A 19,651-nucleotide genomic window follows, 5' to 3' on the forward strand; every position below is an offset into this window, starting at 1 on the left:
AAGGAAGATCATATAGATTGACAACTGAAAAATTAAAAGATGAATTCTTCTAGAAAAACTGAAACAGATTTCAGAGAGATTAGTTTATCTAGAAGATTAAAAAAATTACCAGTTTTAGGTACTTTTTATATTAAATTCATTCTATTCTAGAAACTAACAGTCAATACAAAACGAAGCTTTAATTTATATTGTGCGATCAGAAATCAATCAAAAAATATATCTGAAACCAATATAAAAAAAACCAAAATGCAACAAAAAACATGATCTTGATAGCACTTAAAAAATACAAATCTCTAAAAAAAAAAAAAAAGAAAAAAAAATTAAATTAATATAATAAAATTGATTTAATGAACGATTTATTTACAGAAGAGCAAACACCAAAATAAAAGACGGTTCATATCTTGAATTATGACAAAATAAATTTATTTGCCTAAACTATCTACTAAATTATATATATACATATAAATATATATTATATATGCTGTTTTTAGTGTAAAAAGCAGAGAAAATGAGAGGTTTTTACTCAAGTAAAAAGCATTTGGTGAAGTCTCTAAATATTTAGGTTTCAGAACTACTTGTCACAGTTTCACTTCTTTCCGCTGTCTTTCTTTTTTGTTCAACTTTTACACATGCCATTAGTAACAAACAAACAGCAAGAAGTGCAGCTATGCTTAAGCATACTATATGAACTTTTTCTTCAATAAGCCATCCACAGTAAAATACAAAAGGAATACTGTAAAATCGCCCTAATGTTATTGGAAGCACATATGAAGAGCTTTCTGAAATTGGGTAAGTTGTTTCTGCTATGATTGCAACTAATACTGGTCCAAAGGGAATAAAAACAAATGTACAAAATATAAACAATGTAAAAGTTAATGCCATACTTTTATATTGAGCTAATGATTCTGTAAAACCTACCCAAAATAACAAGCTTGCAGTTGCTAACACTAATGATAATGTTTTATAGGCTTGTGTTTTATCAAGTATTATGCCAAACACAATACTACCTAGAATTCCTACAAGTATGCTACAAAATCCTAACCAACCAATTGTAACATATTGATTTGGAAACCTCCAAGATATTATTTGATTAAGAAATACTGGTATAGCTATGAGGAGAACACTGTTCAATGCATAAGAGTTTCCACACAGATGATAATTCCTATTTTTAAGTAGAACTTTATATTGTTCTTTCAACTTTGATATTGTTAGTTTATCAGCAGTTATCCGCTTAGCTTCAGATTTTGAAGGTGGGTGTGTTGGCTTATTCTTGAAAAATAAAACTATTAATAAGAAAAGACCACTACAGAGAGCTGCTTGTGAATAAACTAATTCCTTGATTTTTTTATCTATATATGAAATTTGAGTTACTGGGCTAATATTTTTTAGCAGCAATGCAGGTTGTAAGAACCCAACTGCTGCACCAGCATTTCCAAGAATAACACCAAGACTTGTACTTATAGCTTGTTCATGCTCACTAAACCAAACAGTTGAGACTTCAGGTGCTAATTGTGGTAATATACTTGCACCCACAGCTATTACAGTCTGACCAGCAATAAAATAAGGAAAACCATTTCTATAGGTACCTCCTATCAATAAAACTGCTCCAACTGCATTAACTGATGCTGCCACAATCATTGTAGGGCGTAAACCAAGTCTTGAAGGCAAAAAGGATGCTGGAACTGCTATTAAAACTTGCATTAGAGTAAAAGCATTAGATGACCACAAAAAGGCATTTTTATTAATTTGATAGAAAGTACATATTACATCGGTAATAGTAAACAAGCTCAACCATACTAATGTGTTTGAAAAGGCCGTTATGCTATATAATGCTAATATAAACCAACGCATAGTACATGTCTTTATAACTAGAATATTGTCACTAGAGCCTTTAACTAAAACCTCATCATCACCGTGATCAATGCTCATTTTTTGTGGAGTTAATTCGTAATTCAGTTCCATAAACAGTATACAGTACTAATGATCTTTTTTTAAAAAAAAAAAAAGAAAAGAAAAAAGCTCTTATATTTTCTTCGCCATCTTATATAAACGTTTTAGAGAGCGCGAATATGAACAAGAGCCCCAAAATGACCAGCGCAAAACAAGGTCGACTTCAAAAATCAGCTGCTCGTCTTTTCTTTCGGCTGTTTTAAAAATGAAATGCGAGGTGATAAATTGTTCTAAAGAAATTTAAATCTAAACAACACTTTTCATTTTCTTATAACAACATATTTATATAACCGAGAGCTTAGTGAAAGAAAGGTGATATCACTCGACGAGACGAAAACAAAACGAGAATCCATTCATTTGACTACTTAACTATGCGCAGTCTTTTTGTCTCAAGAAAAAATACACTTTTGAGACCGGAACTGACGCTTATAAATCTTACTCAAATTTTGCCTAAAGGCTCTGAAGCAATGGTGAGGTGATTTTGAATGAAACATAGTTTGTCATCATTGAGCAGAAGAATTAGACCTGATTTACACCTTTAATGAAGTTTTGTATTTAAGCCGGCAAATAATTTTTTTCTTGAAACTTTTACTAGAATATAAAATAACGAATATAACAAAAGGGAATAAAATAGACAGCCAGATACATTTATTTGCGCTTCAATAGTCTATACCTCTTTGTGGGTTGGGTCCGTATTTGCTTTGTTAAACTTATTTTGATTAGGAAAACATGTTTATATAAGTTTGTCACTTTTTTTTTTTTTTTTTATTTGTCAAATAAATGATTTTTTGAAAAAGTTAACAGTACACTTAACACTTCTAGAACAATTTTTCAAACACCCTAAATGCAAAAATTGAAAGCTGTGCAGCAAAATAAGCTAAATAATTTAGTTATGTTCGCAAAAAAAATCGTCTTTGAACTCATAACAGTATATAATTAGTAAACGTAATTAATTACGGAGAAATCCGTGAGCCCGAACTTTAGACGCTCATCTAAATATACACTTTAAAGTTTGTTGTAAAAACTAATCAGATACTAAACTTGTTCAATAATGAGTAGGATAAAGAATTATATATTTTTGCTTTTTCAGTGAAATTACCTATTTAAACTGCTTAATTTTTTACGATACTAAGCATGGATTATTAAGCCATGACATTTTTAACTAACCAATTTTACAAGAGACGCTAAAAACCGCATATATTCTAAAAATGTGTAAATACATATACTTTTTCTCTTTAATTTGGTTTGGTACTTGAAAATGTATATAAACGCATCTACATGAATTATCTACATATGTATACATAATCTAATTAAATTATCTATGCATGTATACATAACTATATCAGCTCTAATAATAAAGCTTTTAAAATAATAGGAATGTATGGGACATGTTTTAACAAGATATAATGTCATATTATGCCTGTCAATCTAGAGGTATAACTAGTTTAAATTCTTATAGGTGTTTGCATTTTGTTGCTGATATCTTTCTTAGCCTAATCATTAAATTTTCAGTATTTGCCTGGATTGTTCTTCTAAATATATGTGTGTTAGCACAGTCCCTATTTTTACAGTAAAGTCTAACAACACATTAGCAATTCAATTGTCAGTCTGATAGGTGCAACCATCAATGTAAATAACAGTTTCTTTATCAGCACTACTGAATTCATTTATATAATATAAGAGCAGTTAAAGCAGTATCAGTGTCTATAAACATGTTACATAGACAATAGAAGGACTCTAAGTTCAATGTTTTCCTGTTGTTTTCAATATTTTCAGTATTTTTTCTACCTTGAAATTTTCTATGTATGTACCATAGAGTTGCAATAATGGTTTAATTGTTTGATCAAAAAACAATTAGGAATAGTAAGATGGTAGGTTTTCAAAAAAAACTATTCAATATCCGATTGTCTTTTTAATGATTATTTATTGCAGTTTTCCTATAATTTATAATAACATCTTGTAATGTTGGGATTTTACAGTTTTTGCATATCTCTAACCAACAGTAACCACAAGTTTATTTATCTTATTATTTAATTTATTTTCTAATGTGATTTACATAATATTTTATTGCTCGGTTTTAGATGCCTAGGAATTACAAATCAACAAATATAAATGGCATATGATCCTATGAAGACTTCTTAGGATAGAAGTCAATGATCTATTCATATATAGGAGTCGGTAAAGTTAAAAAACATAAAAAATATCCTGTTGAGGATTGGATAGCTGCATTTTTAAAGTCTCACTCAATTATCCTTGAAAAAGCCGGAACCAACCTCAATAGCACAAGCTTTCATGTTCAATAAAGAAAAAACTAACCACTTCTTTGATGCTTATGAGTATACTCAATGATCAGTATGGTGCAATTGAAATCTAACAAAGTTGTATTTTTTGTACAGATGAAAGTTGGATTGTGGTTTGTCATACTTCTGTGAAGATTGTTGCACAAGAAGTAAAGAGATCTGTAGGAGCAATAGCAAGTCTTAAAAAAGGCAAAAAGATGACAGTTTTATGTTGTGTGAGTGCTGTTGGAACATAAAGTTTACCATCAATGATTATATACCCACATATCTGTATGAAGCTAATATTCATATAGGGGACCCCCAAAGGTACTTAATGTCAGCTATCTGGTGTAATTACTTCTTGGAATTTACACTGCCATCAAACTGCAACACATAAAAATTGCTGGTATTAGATGATCATAGCAGTCATCTAAAGAATATAAATGATTTATTAAACAACTATAAATGATTCAATGGATGCATCAGCAGTATCAAAAACAGCAGGATAGTATCAAACCAACATAATATGAACACAACCTAATGTTAAAGTTCTAATGCAACTTGAACATATAATCTAGTGTTCAAGTAGTTAAAGCTTTTGCACAACTGTGTGACAAGTCTGAATTGTTATTAAAACAAAGTTATTTCAGCATGCTGGTATAACCACCAATTCACCAGAGTAACGGTTGAAGTTTCAAAAAAAAATCTCTACAAAAGAATGTTTGGTAAAACAGAGGCAGTATTAATTATAGGTTGTAATTATTTAATAAAGAAGAGTAAAACAAAATATAAGTTGTAAAAGTTGCTTGGAAAGTTGTATGAACAGATGTGTTTTGAACTAATCAAACAATTTTTTTTTTACACTACCACAATGAGTTTCATAAGTTGTTATCTTTTACTTAAGCAAACATTTAACTGGAAATATGTGTATCAAAATTTAACATGAATTACAGCCAAATTACATTGTTTCTATGTGTCTAGCAAACCACTTTGTTTTAAAGCAATTTTATGTAGTGTTGGTAAACTGGTTATTTTTTAGCATTTATACTTTGCATGCATTTTAATATTTTGGTTGCTTTAATTTTCAAATTGAAAGTATTGACCTAAAATTTTGCATGCTATGTGAATTTTCATATAATGGGTCTGAAGTGTCATGGTACCAATTCACTCGTTGCATAAGTCGGTACTGTGAGACCTGAACTGAAATGTTAACAGAAAACAGTTTTCGTGTGTTTCAATTGCAATTAGAATAACTTTGTTAATATATACATTAAACGCATAACATTAAAAGAATTATATTATTAAAAGGATTATGGTGCTTTTAATCTCCCTATCTACCCTATAATTTTTATCTATTTTGTCATACCCATCTTTCAAGAGTTTTTAAGCAAATGTTTAAAAAAAGTTTTTAATATAAAGTAGGAACAAAACATCCTCCTTTAAAAGTTAATGTTACGTCTGTTTCTATCGTTTTTTAAACAGTATTATGATGACGTAAAGCACACAATCAAGCAATATTTTTCCGGAAATATTTTTTCGAAAACAATGTTTAGCTGATGTCAGAGTTTTAAAATATTACATAAATGCCTACTCATTTAGAATTTCAACAAGTCTTGGTAAAATATTTTGGCGCCAAATTTTGCCAGATTCAAAACCTTGTTTTTGAGCGTCTTCATGGAAACCACTTTTATATGCATTTTCAATTATTACCACCAATTCATTCGGTGAAATTTTTACGTTGAGTAATGCGCGTAAGCATTCAGTTAGAGGATCAGGTCGACCAATAGCACTACTTCCTGAAAGTAATGTATTGTCACAGTTTAATCCAGTCACTTTTATACCCTTTTCTAGCATCAAACGTATTGGGTGGTCTGCAAACGTAGTATATCGATCAGGGTTTCCACAGTTCTCAGTCAGACATACCTCAACACCTATATCTTTCATTATAAAGTTTTTAATTAAATCTTGTGTTGCATTTCTTAAGTCTAAACCATGGCCAATTCTATTTACCCCAATATCCACTGCAAGACGAAGGTTATCCAGTACTGTCGGATAATTCTTAGAGCTCCATTCACCAGCGTGAACAGTTACATTAATACCCTGACTCTTAGCTTTTCGTAAAATACTTTCGAACAACGATAAAGGATAACTCCCTTCATCTCCTGCAATGTCGAATCCAATGGCGCTCGTTTCTGTAACAAGTTTCAACACGCTTTCTGCATCTGAAATCGGGTATGAACGCAAAACACACAATATAATTCCTCCATTTATATATACGCCAATCTTTAATAGGTCTTCTTTTGCAGTGTTAAATCCTTCTAGAACACAATCAACGACTTCTTTTTCAGACAACCCACCAAAGGTGTGCAAACATGGAGCAAAGCGAATCTCAATGTAATCTACCCCATACTCACAGTATTGTCTTTTCACGAGGTCATACGCAGCTTCTTTTAAGTCAACTTTTGTCTGAAGGAATTGATTGCAGAAATCAAACATCTTCCAGTTCCCATTTCCTGTTACGATATCTCCCTGGGTGTGCTGTACCTCTTTTAACGACCAAAGGTAATCAGAAATTTCTTTTTCGGATAAGTTTTCAATATTTGAAGGAAACAAAGCACCAAACCTATCAGGTTCATCCGTTTTCATTCTTTGCACAGAAGCTTTTATAAATTGAAACGAAAGAGAGCCATCTAAATGCAGATGTAGTTGAGGTTTTGGAGCGGTCTTTAACAAGTCCCGAATTGCATTTTCTTTTAATTTTTCAGAATTTTCCATGTTTTAAATTGATTTTCAGAGGTTTCAACAAATTTTGTGACGACCGCGTATTAACTGTTAACAAATACTGCGATATTTGAAACCTGAAACAGATTTACATGAAATAGTATACGTGTTTTCTTTTTGAAATTTGTTCATCACGTGGGCTATAGGTCTCATTTATAATCAATATATGAACATACATACATATACAATGAGTAAGTGTGAACAAACGAAATGTTCAGAATATATTGAATACTATTTTGTACAAGAACAAAGAAAAACTATTTAAAAAACTTATTTCGTTTATTTTTGGAGCAAACTCTATTAGTACTCATACCATAAATTCGTTGAAGGGGCATTGGCCAGAAAACGCCTCTAAGATTTTATCTATGAACTTACGAAATAAGTTTTATGTAGGGCCTTATAGAAAATAATTTTAAAAAGATCTATTATTGTAGTTTTTGCTTCAAGATATATGGAATTTATAAAAGAGTACCCACACTCAGAATATATGGTTTGATATAAAGTTTCAAAATAAATTAGAGGGAAAAAACGCGCATTAAGTTAGTATAACTTAGAAGGTACGCATATTTATTCTCAGTGCTTATTTTTCTTTTGTCGTCTTAAGGTTAAGTTTGATAGCATTTCGTATGTGATGAATTCAATAGCGATCTTTATTAATGAGTTATCAATTGCAAATATTTAAATAATTTAAATAAACGAGAAAAGAAATAAAAAGCAAAAAAATAATGCGATGTTTAAAGAATTCAGTTAAAAAAAATTATGAACAAAAGTTCAAGCGTAAAAAATTTTTGGCAAGAGCGCTTCTCAGTTGCTGTAAACATAAAAAAAAAAAAAGAGTTCCTTTTTGATTTTAGCCTATTGCTGCTTTTTCATTATTTTAAACAACAAACTTTTGAATAAAAATCAAAGACATAAATGGTATTTGAGTTTATCAACATCCAAGTTAGAAAATATTAAGAGATAAGATATGATGAGAATTGCATAAAAACATACTTATGTCAAATTCAAATATTATTCCCAAAGTTCGAGCTTCCGAAGTTGAAAGAAGTTGCAGCTGGCAAGTTAATAAATTAGTAAAAAAAGAAAAAAAAAAAAAAAAAGCTTCGTTGAATGAGCGATTGATCTTGTTATTGAGATAATTCTCTTCCTTTCCTTCAAATATTGCCTTCAGTATTGTCTTCATATTTTGATGTTTTTAAGGCATATATTGTATATATTGTAAATCATAAAACCGGTAAAGTTAAAGTAAGCTCTTTTAATAAGCAAGGACGAGGCCAACTAAAGGACCTAGCAACGCAAAGCTATTCTTAATATTTCATTCAACTGATATAATGCCTCACGAGAAAAAGATTTCCGCATACCTTACGGAACAAGAGGTGCTTTTATTTTATTGATTAATGTTAACGTTTATTTTATGAATTAAAGTAATCCTTGCTGATGATACCTAATATAAGTTTAAAATACTTTAACAAACTCAATTTAAATAAACAATGAAGTTTTCAATCAATAATTATTTCAATGATATTTGTTAATGGTGCAAAGCCAATGAAAAAACATCTTTTTTTTTTTCTCAAAAACAAAAAGTTATAGTGAAAAAAATCAAGTTCAATGACTCAACCACGTAGAATTAAATTTTTATTGTTAAAAAATTTATTTTATGAAAACCATATCAAAAATTGTTTATTTCTTTTTAAACTAATGGATCAATCAAAAAATGAAGATTGCTCCTAGATTGAAGCAATTGGGCTGTTTCTTTTAAATATGGCACCTTATTGGTAATTTTGTTTGAACAGTCTTATCTCCAGCCAAACTAGATAAGCTTTTTATTCAGAAAACAACTTACCGTGGTGTGACCTAACAAAGTCATATGCTTTAAGAAAGTCCTAATTTAAGAAATGACAAACTTCGTGTATGTAAAAGAAACATTTGCGGAAAATAACTTGTTTTAACTAGATATCTAGTTAGATAAAATAACTAAATTTTTTTCTCTAAATGTTTATTTTATGTATACAAAATTTGTCATTTCTTAAATTAGGACTTTCTTAAAGCATAGGACTTTGTTAGGTCACACCACGGTACAACAGTTCAATATTTTTGATGTTTACTTTATTAACAGTAATGTAAATTTAATTTACTTTCATTAGCAATAAAATTTGTCAAAGGTGTTCTAACATCTGCTATTTAGTCATTTTTCTAGCCACCCTTATACTATTACAATATACGTCTAGAAAAGCAATCTTTATCTAATCTTTTTTCTAACCCCCTGAAACTATTTTAATACGAATTTAATAAAGAAGTATTTGTAAACCCAGCCTTAAACTGTGAATTAGTCTTAATTCCATCCCATAAGCTGAAACTCACACATAAAACACTCTCCTCTTGCTCGCTCGCTCTCCTTTCCTCCATAGAACACTCAGTGAACTTTGGAGGAAAGGAGAGGGAGCGAACAGTTTTATCAATGCTAGCATTACATAGATACTCTTTAAATAACAACTCTAAGAAATAAATTTCAAAGATATTTTCAAAATTATTTACTTGAAACAGTTAGATGAATTACTTTTAATCTTGCCTAAATCTCAAGGTTTAAGATATCAAGAGAAAATTAGAAATAAGACTTTTTAAAGTCCTTAAAAGACCACACACAAAAAAGGTTTTTAAAACTATAGAGTTTTAACTATGCAGAGACATTTTGCACTTAAGCATACTTCAGACATTTTTTTAAGCGTCACTAATACTGCATCTTACGATTTTTTTAAAAAAATCCCGTCATAAAAAAGAACTCGTAGTGCCGTTAAATTGTTTCTCTTCTAGATCAAGTGCAACATTTTTAAACGAAAAAAGTCGTAACAAATGATTCTTAAAATTAGTATGTTTCGTTGCCTAACACATACTAATTTTAACAATCATTTATTATGCTTCTTGTTCTTCAATTTAGTTCTTAGTGTCTTTGTAAATTCAAATCACACAGACAAATTAACGAATAACTTATTTTCAAACCCGCTAGTCCGGTTCATTTAACTTCTCTTTAAAACTTTCAGACTATTCAAATTTCTTTTTGTTTAGCTATCTGAAAAAATTGTCTGGTTTTCTTTCTTCAAATAAGATCAAGAAACATCTACGCACTCATAGACGTATAAGAGATTGACGTACAACGATTTTGTTTTTTTTGCGAGCCACGCTCGTTGCGTTTTGTTACAAATCTTTTGTTTTAAACAATAGAAATTAAATTATATTTAAGTCTGTCGGATTCGTCGAGAATTTTTGGTCTCATCTAACCAATCAAATCAACTTCCTTTTAGTTATTCAAGAATGACAGAAATAAAAACAAGTTTTAAGCTGAACTTTATATAGCTAGATATTCTTAATATTTTAAGAAATAACGCTGATGATGATATAGAAATTGAGATCATTTAAATTAATACTTTAGTACATGTATAACTAGAGATATAATAAATAATAGAAAATATCAGCTGGTTTTGTAGCTATCTAGAGCGTAATGGTTTCTTGTCCAGGGAACTACTCCATCTACTATACTGTTGTAGACTTCCAGTTTATGAATATTATAGAATTTTCTATTTTTATGTTTAACAACAGAAATGTATACAGTTAAGGATAAATAACTTATACATAAAATTAATGTAAATACAATAAAGAAAAAAATAATTTGTCACAATTTTAAAGAATTTACCAAAGCCAATTTACGGCAAACCGCAAAAATAACTAAGTATTTAATATCAATATAGTATAATTTACCAGCGATATATAAACTAATTTCTATTTGACAAAAACAAATAGGTTATTATGTGCTCTTTATGACAAATGGAATAATATATGGAACATGAAAAACAAAAACATAAAATATCTGGCAATATTTTGCAAGATAATTATAAATTTGAATAACTTTTTAAAAGGTTTTGCTTTATCAAATGAATTATAAAAAAAGCCCATTAGAAAATGCACCTTTAAAAAAATAATGCATAGTGGAACATATATATTATGGAGCTTACAGAATAGTCGAGGCAAAAAATGGCGACATGCCGGAAAAAAAAAATACTAAAAAAATACACAAAGTTAAGGCTGGTGAATGAAGGACCAAGGAGTTGAATGAAACCAGATCTTGACAAAAAATTTTAAGCTTTTTTACATTTCGCTATACTTTTTTTAGTCATTTTAAAATTATCCCTACAGGTCTATTTTATCATTGACAGACTTTGTTTACACAAAAAATTTTCCAAATTTACAAATGTTTATCTTGAAAAAATGATGCAAGTCTGTTCGTGCCGACAACTGATTTCCTTTACCTTGGTGTAATTTGTTTAGTAATTTGTCAACGCGTGAAGTAGTTACTTTATCCTGAACAGTCTTATCAAAGAAATGCTATAAAAGTTTAAACTAATACCACGTGATCAAAGTTTCTGTTTTAAAACTGTGGGCAGCCATTTTAATAGATTTTTTTGTTGACGGGTGAAAATTTAGAGCTTGTCGGAAACTCGCATGGCTCACTGATTTCTGCGGCCTCTTTGATGTAAAACAATGAGCTGCACGTCCATCTCTTAAACGTCCATGATGCACTGAACACGAAAGGAAAAAAAAAAAATTACGCGACCAATTTAGGGAAAAAGAAGACGAACTTTTTCTAAAGACCTTTTGTCAAAAAAAATTACATTCACAAAATAAAATGCAAATACTATCAAGTATACAAGCACAAGAATCCCTTAAGAATAAATTATTTATATTACTAAAATACCAAACTCTTTAAATACCAAGAATGAGGAATAAATTAGTTAGCAGCTGTGCTGCAATGACTAATTTAAAGGACTGTAAATAAATAATAATAATAATAAAAACAAAAAAACAGAGTTTTCTCCTCCTCATTTAACTTTTTTTTTTAAAACTTTTAAAATTTAGTTTGTAATTCTACTATTTCGACACCATAAAACAAACTATCAGGAATATCATGTAGCTTTTCATTGAGTAAAGTAACGCTGAAAGTATCTTTAAATAAACTCGTTTACAAGAATCACTTTCCACCCCAATATGCTAGATAAACTAAAAAAGATTATTGTTTATTGGAGATATCTTCTCATTCCCTATCACAAAAAAATCTTGTAACGAAAGATTACAAGGAAAGATATGATAACCACTGTTATGTTAATCTAAAAAATATAGCAAACAACTAATGGATTTCATAAATATATAAAAAAAGTTAAGTAGACGAAGTTTTATGCCTATACTTTTCAAATAAATAAATTGCTTAACAGTGAGATGGAGAATGGAAAATGATATGGCCATCATATTCGTAATAGATCAAAAACCATATTCCGTAATAGGTCTTGTCATTTACTTTTATTACAGAGAAAATAATATCTGTCATAACCGTAATTATGTTCATATGATGGTTATTCAAATAAGATAAAAATACTTATCTTATATATCTAATATTGTTAAATACATTTTTAGAATTTTTCTTAGAAACTTGCTTAGTCAGGTAAAAAGATAATAAACAGCCGAACTAAAAAAAAAAAAAAAACACCTGAGCTTTCGTAGATGACAACGACTGTTCCTCTTTTTGTATGAGACCTGAAAACTAAAAAACTTAATAAAAAAACAAAAGTTGAGAATTTTGCATTAAAACGTCCAAAAAAAAAAAAAAGAAAAAAAAAAAAACATAGAAAAGAAAATTAGTTTCAGTTTACTTTACGATTTCTAAAAAGCAATAAAATCACATACTATATACATTCTTTTCTTTTATCTGTGGAATTTTAAAGCAGCCATATTTCTAGAACCACAAATATTCTTTGCCATAAAGAGATGCACTTCTATTACAATCAAACGCCATTTTGATTTGTTGAAGATAAAAGTACCTGAAATATCATTCAAGAGAGTTCACATGCATGATCATTGTATGATTATTTGAAAATCATTTTGAAATATACTGTGAAAACTATTTTTCATTTCAAACTCTTTACATACACATATACACTTTCATAACAAATTCTTGAAATTATTTAAAAAAACAAACTTTTCATTTGATAATTTTTCAATTTTTTCATTTTATGCTTTGGTTAGTCATATTTAATGACAAGCAGTAAGAAATTCTCTTCTGATCTTTCTTTCCTCCAACGTTTATATTCTTAATTGAAAATTGCTTTTCTAGTGTGCTTTTAAAACAAAAGCAAACAATTAGAAAATTTGTATTAAAAAGTTTTTTTTACATATTGCAAATGTTTTAAATATAGATAAATGATGAAAAAAAAAATACAAAGGAAATTCTTCCGAAGACATAGCAATTAATCAAGTTGATAGATGGTTCAAAAAGTTGAATCTACAAGGATGTTAAGAAATACGTTGTTGGTTGATGGAAAAAAAGTTAGTGGTAGGAATCATACATTGTTAAGTGTTTACTTAAGATGATATGCGATACTATAAGATTCACAAAGTTTAGCAAGTAATGGAAAAAAAAAAAAAAAAAAAAAGCCTAAAAATTGGACTAAGTACCAACTTGTTAGGCATATTCTGCTAACATCATTTTCCCACATTACAATTCCATATTTGGTTAAATAGAGTTGCAAAACATTTGACAGTGTTTTTAGAGTTACCTGGATCAATATTAGTATCCATTTGTTGCTTGATGTTTGGTCAACAATTTTGTGTTGAAAGTTAAACTTTTGTTTTGCAAGTTTTATTGTTAAATATTGGAAACATGGCACAAAATTTAAAAAAGCTTCAGGCGTCTTAAGTTAAAGTTAAAAAAAAAAAAAAAAAAAAAAAAAAAAAAATCATAGAGAATTCTAGTACTGGAATAATCATTTGTTCTCAAACAAAAACATTTTTTTCATATTGGTTTTATTTCAACATAGTATTTATGAATTAATCCTGTAATTTTTTGCATTGGTTTGTTTGATTTACTGGATAATAATACAAAAATTTAACTTTTGATTTTAAACTGGATTATTTATAAAAGATGAAATCTTAAAAAGTTGAAATTTTATAAAATAGTATCTCAAAATTAAATATAAATTTGAATTTAAATTGTATTTCATTAAGTTGAGTTGAAGAATCTCAATATAATCTTTTTATTTCAAGTTTAACCATTGCTAAAAAATATTTTACACTCTTTCTAATTACCACTAGATGAATAATTGTGGCTGTTGATTAATAAACGCAGCACTAACTTTATTCTGAAAATTCCAGCCATTTCAATTAAAGTTTTTAAATATTCTTTGTTTAGTATATAATAATTTAGATTTAAGGCTTGGAAAGTTACTACAAATTTTGTGTAGTCAAAAGAAACAGGTGTTTTATGCACAAAAAGCCACTGAAACTCAAATCAATTTGATTAAAAGTTAATACTTTAAAACCATTGCAAAGATATTTTTTAAATTGTAACTGTTTTTATGGGTGTATGAAATCCCTTCTGTGATTTGTTCTAATATTTAAACTGGTTAAACTTTCTTGCAGATTGCAATTATCTTGCACAAGAAATAGAAGGATAAAACTTTTTTTTGAGGAGAATTGAACTCAAGCAGGAAGATATAAAAAATCCACTTCTTTTTGGGAGAAGAGCGATATTCAAGCAATATGAAATAAAAGTAAGAAAAAATGCCAGGAAAAAAGAATACTTAATAATAAATACTATTTTGCAGTCTTTTGTTCTTCTGTCTTGAAACGGACTCGGTGAACTGCTGAGCATATAACTGATGTCCTAGATCTTTAACAATGTTTAAATCTTCAAGTGAAAAGAATTGTTGACACCTTTTTAGTGGAGAAATAATGCACAACATTCTGGAGTCAGAAATGCTATGAATATAAAATCTTTGTTTATAATTCTTTGTTAATAGCATAATTTAATGCTGCACTTTCAACCAGCCCAAGATTTAAAATTGATCTAAATCAGAATTCTATTGAAATAATACTGAGTAGAATTAAATTTTATTAAAATGTTGTATATGTTATTACAGTCACCATCAAATGTTACAGTCCAAGATATTCCCATTCATGAATGTCATGAAAAAATTTAAAAAATTCTGTAGGATTAGAGTGGTCCTTGTTTTTCAACTTTTAAAAAGTAATTGTCTCACCTCCCCACTTTGTTCCAATGTTTAAAAAAGTACAATACCATGACACTGGCATTATACAAAATTAATATTGAGCCATGAACAGTTTTTAAAAGTAAGTATTGTTATACTTTTAATATGAAAGCAAATATGCAGGCTTGCATTGTGTGTACGCTGTAAAATTTTACATTTTGTCTTTATTCTCAGAATTTTTATGATAGACAAAACTAGGACCATGACAAAAGTTTATCTAGTTTGATGGATCTCATAACCAGATAAACCATCCTTATAGTATCTTGCCTCTTACAACGGTTGGTTGCTTTCTATACAAGCAAAGAGAGGTGCAAATCACTTTAAGAAGCATCCACAATGACCATTGAGAGGATTTTACAGTTCTGGGACTAAGGTGGAATACTTAAGAGGGCAGCACATTACTATAAAGCTAAGTAAGAAAAAAACTTAAGGAATAACAACTCCTAAAAAAGAATCCAGAATCAAAGTAACACAAAATGGAGTAGAGAACACCTGCTCTTCGAAGTTGAACCTACTGGAGAAGAGGCAAAAGACTTGTATGCCTATATTAATGTAACAAGAAAAGAAAAAGAAGACCTAAAAAGCAAAAAAGAACCTATTAGCAAGATGTTCATCAAACTAACTCTTAAGTAGCAGTGGGCAATTTTTAACAGTTGACTTTACATGTCTGCTTAGAGAGAGTGGAGGTCATAAGTCTATGACCAGCAACACTGCTAAACAAGTGTCTGATTGCATAGCAGTTCTAATTTTGGTCAAATGGCAAAGAACCTTGATCTAGATGCCCTAGACTTTACCTTACTGAAAGCAACATACACTGGCAGCAACAGGATAATCTTGATTTCTGCTTGTTGAAATAAGAGTTTTAAGTATTCAAGCTGAAATGCGTTATGATGCTCTGTATAAATAGCACATAATGAACAAATGAAAAGCTAATGTCAACTGGCACAACAAACTAAGATACTGGTCTGTTTTGTTAGACATGAATGTACAAATGGTGACAAAATGTGAACTTATTGAAGCTATAAAGGTTAGTTATGCAATTAATGCTTTTAAATATAAATAATTAAGATTTCTTGTGAATGTGTAATGTTTATATTGAGTCTGACACTTTTTATGTTAACACAAATGATTTGGGTTGTCATTATAGACATAAAATGGAGCAGAAAAACCTGCTAAGTCAACAAATCTTGGTTGACTTAAAAAATATTCTTTTGCTGATTTCACTACTATGCATTCCAATATTCTATAACAAAGATTCAGTTACTGGATGACTTACTGTATTCAGTTTTTAGTGTAATTAGACCTTAGTTAATGTTTTGATATTATAGAATATGTTACAACAATGTTAGCAGTGTTATAAAAACTAAAAAATTTGTAAATTAATCCATAAAAAAAACATTTGATCTGTTTAAGCCAATTTTAGTAGATATTTCTACTCAAGTTTTGAAATAGCATAATAGTCTAAACAAAACAACCCTGGAGATGAGACAAATGCATTTAAAGACCACCCTAAATAGGATATTCCAAACATAACTTATTGAACTACCTTCTATTTTTTTGCTGTAAATTCATGAAGAACTTAAGAATTTCAAGTTTATATCTGACATTTAAGTATTTTTCTTCCTTAAAAATGAAATAGCCATTTGTATAAAGATACTGGTGTGTCTGAGATGATGCAGCGATATAACATATAAACATACCTCAACTTCCAGTGTGCATCTAGTGGATGCATGTTGTGATACAATATTCTTTCAAAAATGGATTGTAGCACAGTTCAAAAGAAATCTTTAACAGGAACAATATACAGCAAACCAAATCTTTCAACCATTCTCTTTTTTTTTTTTTTTAATCCTAATTAACATTATGGGGAACCAAAGTTAGAATATCCTATTCACATATATTTGATGACAGCGTATTATCAAGTTAGAATAAATGACAGCCAATCACCTTTTAGTTAGAATAAATATAAAAGTATGAACAAAACTTTTTCTCATACTAATTTTATTAAACGCCTTTAAAGGCAATAGTAAAAATTTTTATTATAGTTCCATTTTTTCAGAAAAACAAAAATTATATACTAAGTTCATGCTGATAACTTTATTTTTTTAAATGGTTTTGAATTTGATGCTATAAGAAATTGCAATACAAAAATAAAATCATGACATAATTTAGATATCTTATTATATTTGGATACCTATTTATTGGACAAAATGTATTACACTTTTTATGTTAATGATTACAAAATACAGAACAGAAATTAATCATAAAGTTTGGTTTAAGTGCTACTTTACTTGATTTTAGAGAAATTAATAAAGCAACCACATTCCTATATCTTTATTGGATAATAAAGGTATTGATTCTTTGTTATTTTTCACATGTGTAAGAAAATGTGAATGACTAACTTTTGTAAATAGCCCTTAAGACATGATATTTTGCATCTACAAAATTTAATTGTACAAATCCAACTTGAAAAAAAATTTGTTAAAAAGATGCATCCCCTCTGTCAACTATTTGGTTTTTGAATTAAATTGAGTTTGATAAAATTTTTAAACTTGTTGTACCAAAAAATGGCACCTACTGGAAAATCCTGACCCATCATAAACTTTTATGGGTTTGACTAAATTAGAAACACTTATCAAAGTCAGTGAAAGCACAAATATTCCTTTTACATTAGGAGCAATAATCAATATACAGCGCAACTGAGAATTTTTCAAGAAGAAGAGATACATAGAAGACAACATCAAAAAATGATAAATTGCTTTGAAAATGCTAAAAATACTGCTTAAAAATGTCTAGAACTGCAGATTCCCCCCTTATCCAAATAAACTGCAATTTTTCACTTGGAGTTTTTCAAAAACCTGGTGAAGCCATTCAATTGAGTACATGAGAGTAATAATTAAATATGGCAGTCTAAAGAATAGTTTGAGACTGATTTTTATATTGTTATCTTCTTCCTAAATTTAAAGGCTTTGTTAAAAAATTATACCTAGAAAGAAACTTTGTGTTTCAATAAGATAACAATCCTAAACAAGATGAAAAAAAAAAAAGATTTCTTCAAGGACAAATATATTTGTGTTAGAATGGGCACCATGATTTGCATTTGATTTAAAAATTTGGGCTTTATTTTATTAAAAGAAAAAAACAGTGAAAGATTATTTAAGAAGAAACAAACTTTAAAACAAACTGCTGTTGAATCTTAAAATTGAACATAACCTAATAAAATGTATGGACATAGTACAGAAGCAAAAATGGAAGAAGAAAGACTAATTAAATATTGAATCATACGTACAACAGTTATGTTCTATGTAGGGCATACTCGGATCCAAGATCTGGAACCGAATACCTGGGTACCCGTACCAATAATTTGAGATCCGGATCCGGAACTATTTGGCTTGGAAATTCGGTTCCCGTTTGTTTTTTTTACATAAAACTTTTTATTATGTTGATGTTGGATACCATTATAGCCTACACGTAGTTTGAAACTGTTGCACTTTGAAGCATAATAATATTTAAAATCAATTTAGAAAAACAATTTTAAAATGACTTTCCAAGAATCTAAAAGCAATGCTCCTGTTTGGAAGCATTTCTTAAAGAGCAAAGTAAATGAAACTGCTCAATGGAAAACCTGTAGCATCATTGAACAATTAAAGGAGGCTGCACAAGTGTTATGCGAAAGCATTTAAATATTTAGCATAAAATAGAATTGCTATTATTACATCCTACAAAAAAAGCTCAAAGTTCATCCCAAAAAGATATCACAAATTTTGTAAAAGCAAAAGATACTATTGCCAATATACTAACAGATCTCATTGCAATTGATGGACTTTCATTTAACACTGTTGCTAAAAGAAAGGTTACGAGAATTTGCTCTAGCTAAAGGACACAAAATACCTTCTAGTTCAGTTTCCATTAAAAGTATTTTACTGGATCATGCTAAAGACATTAAGGCTCAATTAACAGCTGAATTAAAAGACATAAAAGCTAACAATTATAGATTTAGTTTAATTGTTGATGAATATACATCAATTAAAACACGTCGTTATATGAATATTAATGTGCACACAAATGGAAGCCTTTATAATCTTGGACTTGCACGTATTGTTGGGAGTATGTCATCTTAAAAAGCTGTTAAGATGGTAAGTGAAAAGTTGAGTGAATTCAAACTGGAATTTAATAATGATATTGTTAGCACAACTACAGATGGTGCATCAGTTATGGTTAAATTTGGCTATTTAATTAATCCACTACATCACATTTGCTATGCCCATGCAATCCATTTAGCAGTAGGGGATGTACTTAATGTGAAACCAACTGAAGTTTTAGACCAAAATGATAATTTTGGAATTAATATTAGTGTGGAAGACAGTGAGGGTGATAGTGAAGAGCTTAATCCAGGTGAAGAGCTGGGCAATATTGCAATATCTTTTATAACAATGAAAAGAGTTCATTAGAGGCTGTTGTTATAAAAGATAATTTTTCAATTTTAAAAAAAGTTCGCACAATAATAATTTTGTTTAAAAAAATCACCTGTTAAAAATGATGATGTGTTGA

At 29.1% G+C, this 19,651-nt stretch overlaps 3 protein-coding genes across 5 annotated transcripts; all 3 read right to left on the reverse strand.

Moving 5' to 3' along the window:
- Positions 1-371: 371 nt before the first annotated feature.
- Positions 372-2,100, reverse strand: LOC145191969 (choline/ethanolamine transporter FLVCR2-like). Its single transcript, XM_080069104.2, has one exon. It carries the CDS (start codon positions 1,960-1,962, stop codon positions 559-561), a length of 1,404 nt encoding a protein of 467 aa, XP_079925230.2. The 5' UTR covers positions 1,963-2,100; the 3' UTR covers positions 372-558.
- Positions 2,101-5,459: 3,359 nt separating this feature from the next.
- Positions 5,460-8,214, reverse strand: LOC145187554 (uncharacterized). Its single transcript, XM_080063981.2, has 2 exons — positions 8,004-8,214; positions 5,460-7,087 (listed from the first exon to the last, which is right to left on the reverse strand). Exon 2 carries the CDS (start codon positions 7,002-7,004, stop codon positions 5,817-5,819), a length of 1,188 nt encoding a protein of 395 aa, XP_079920107.2. The 5' UTR covers positions 7,005-7,087; positions 8,004-8,214; the 3' UTR covers positions 5,460-5,816.
- Positions 8,215-10,737: 2,523 nt separating this feature from the next.
- Positions 10,738-16,958, reverse strand: LOC145192561 (uncharacterized). 3 transcript variants are annotated; one of them, XR_016449422.1, is made up of 4 exons: positions 14,647-14,786; positions 12,741-12,874; positions 12,544-12,597; positions 10,738-11,581 (listed from the first exon to the last, which is right to left on the reverse strand). XR_016449422.1 is itself a non-coding variant. In XM_090077109.1 (4 exons), exons 1-3 carry the CDS (start codon positions 16,830-16,832, stop codon positions 12,759-12,761), a joined length of 312 nt encoding a protein of 103 aa, XP_089933235.1. In that variant the 5' UTR covers positions 16,833-16,958; the 3' UTR covers positions 11,642-12,590; positions 12,741-12,758. The 3 variants fall into 3 exon arrangements, 2 of the variants coding, with proteins under 2 accessions (XP_089933235.1, XP_089933234.1); XM_090077109.1 differs by lacking the exon at positions 10,738-11,581 and adding an exon at positions 16,801-16,958 and having other exon boundaries at positions 11,642-12,590; positions 14,647-14,810; XM_090077108.1 differs by lacking the exon at positions 10,738-11,581 and adding an exon at positions 16,801-16,958 and having other exon boundaries at positions 11,642-12,597; positions 14,647-14,810.
- Between the last annotated feature and the right edge of the window lie 2,693 nt (positions 16,959-19,651).

The sequence above is a fragment of the Hydra viridissima genome, unplaced genomic scaffold (assembly GCF_058129835.1).
Source record: "Hydra viridissima isolate aposymbiotic clone 2 unplaced genomic scaffold, HvirCarnegie_v1 scaffold_2, whole genome shotgun sequence".
NCBI classification, from domain to species: Eukaryota; Metazoa; Cnidaria; class Hydrozoa; order Anthoathecata; family Hydridae; genus Hydra; species Hydra viridissima.

Bases quoted from the DNA above. Each gene is read 5' to 3' on its own strand.
- LOC145187554 (XM_080063981.2), bottom strand. From the start codon at position 7,004: ATGGAAAATTCTGAAAAATTAAAAGAAAATGCAATTCGGGACTTGTTA.
- LOC145192561 (XM_090077109.1), bottom strand. From the start codon at position 16,832: ATGCATCCACTAGATGCACACTGGAAGTTGAG. The intron at 14,811-16,800 runs GTATGTTTATAT...TTATATTCATAG, and splicing joins GATGCACACTGGAAGTTGAG to CATTTCTGACTCCAGAATGT. The intron at 12,875-14,646 runs GTATTTATTATT...ATGATATTTCAG, and splicing joins GAACAAAAGACTGCAAAATA to GTACTTTTATCTTCAACAAA.
- LOC145191969 (XM_080069104.2), bottom strand. From the start codon at position 1,962: ATGGAACTGAATTACGAATTAACTCCACAAAAAATGAGCATTGATCAC.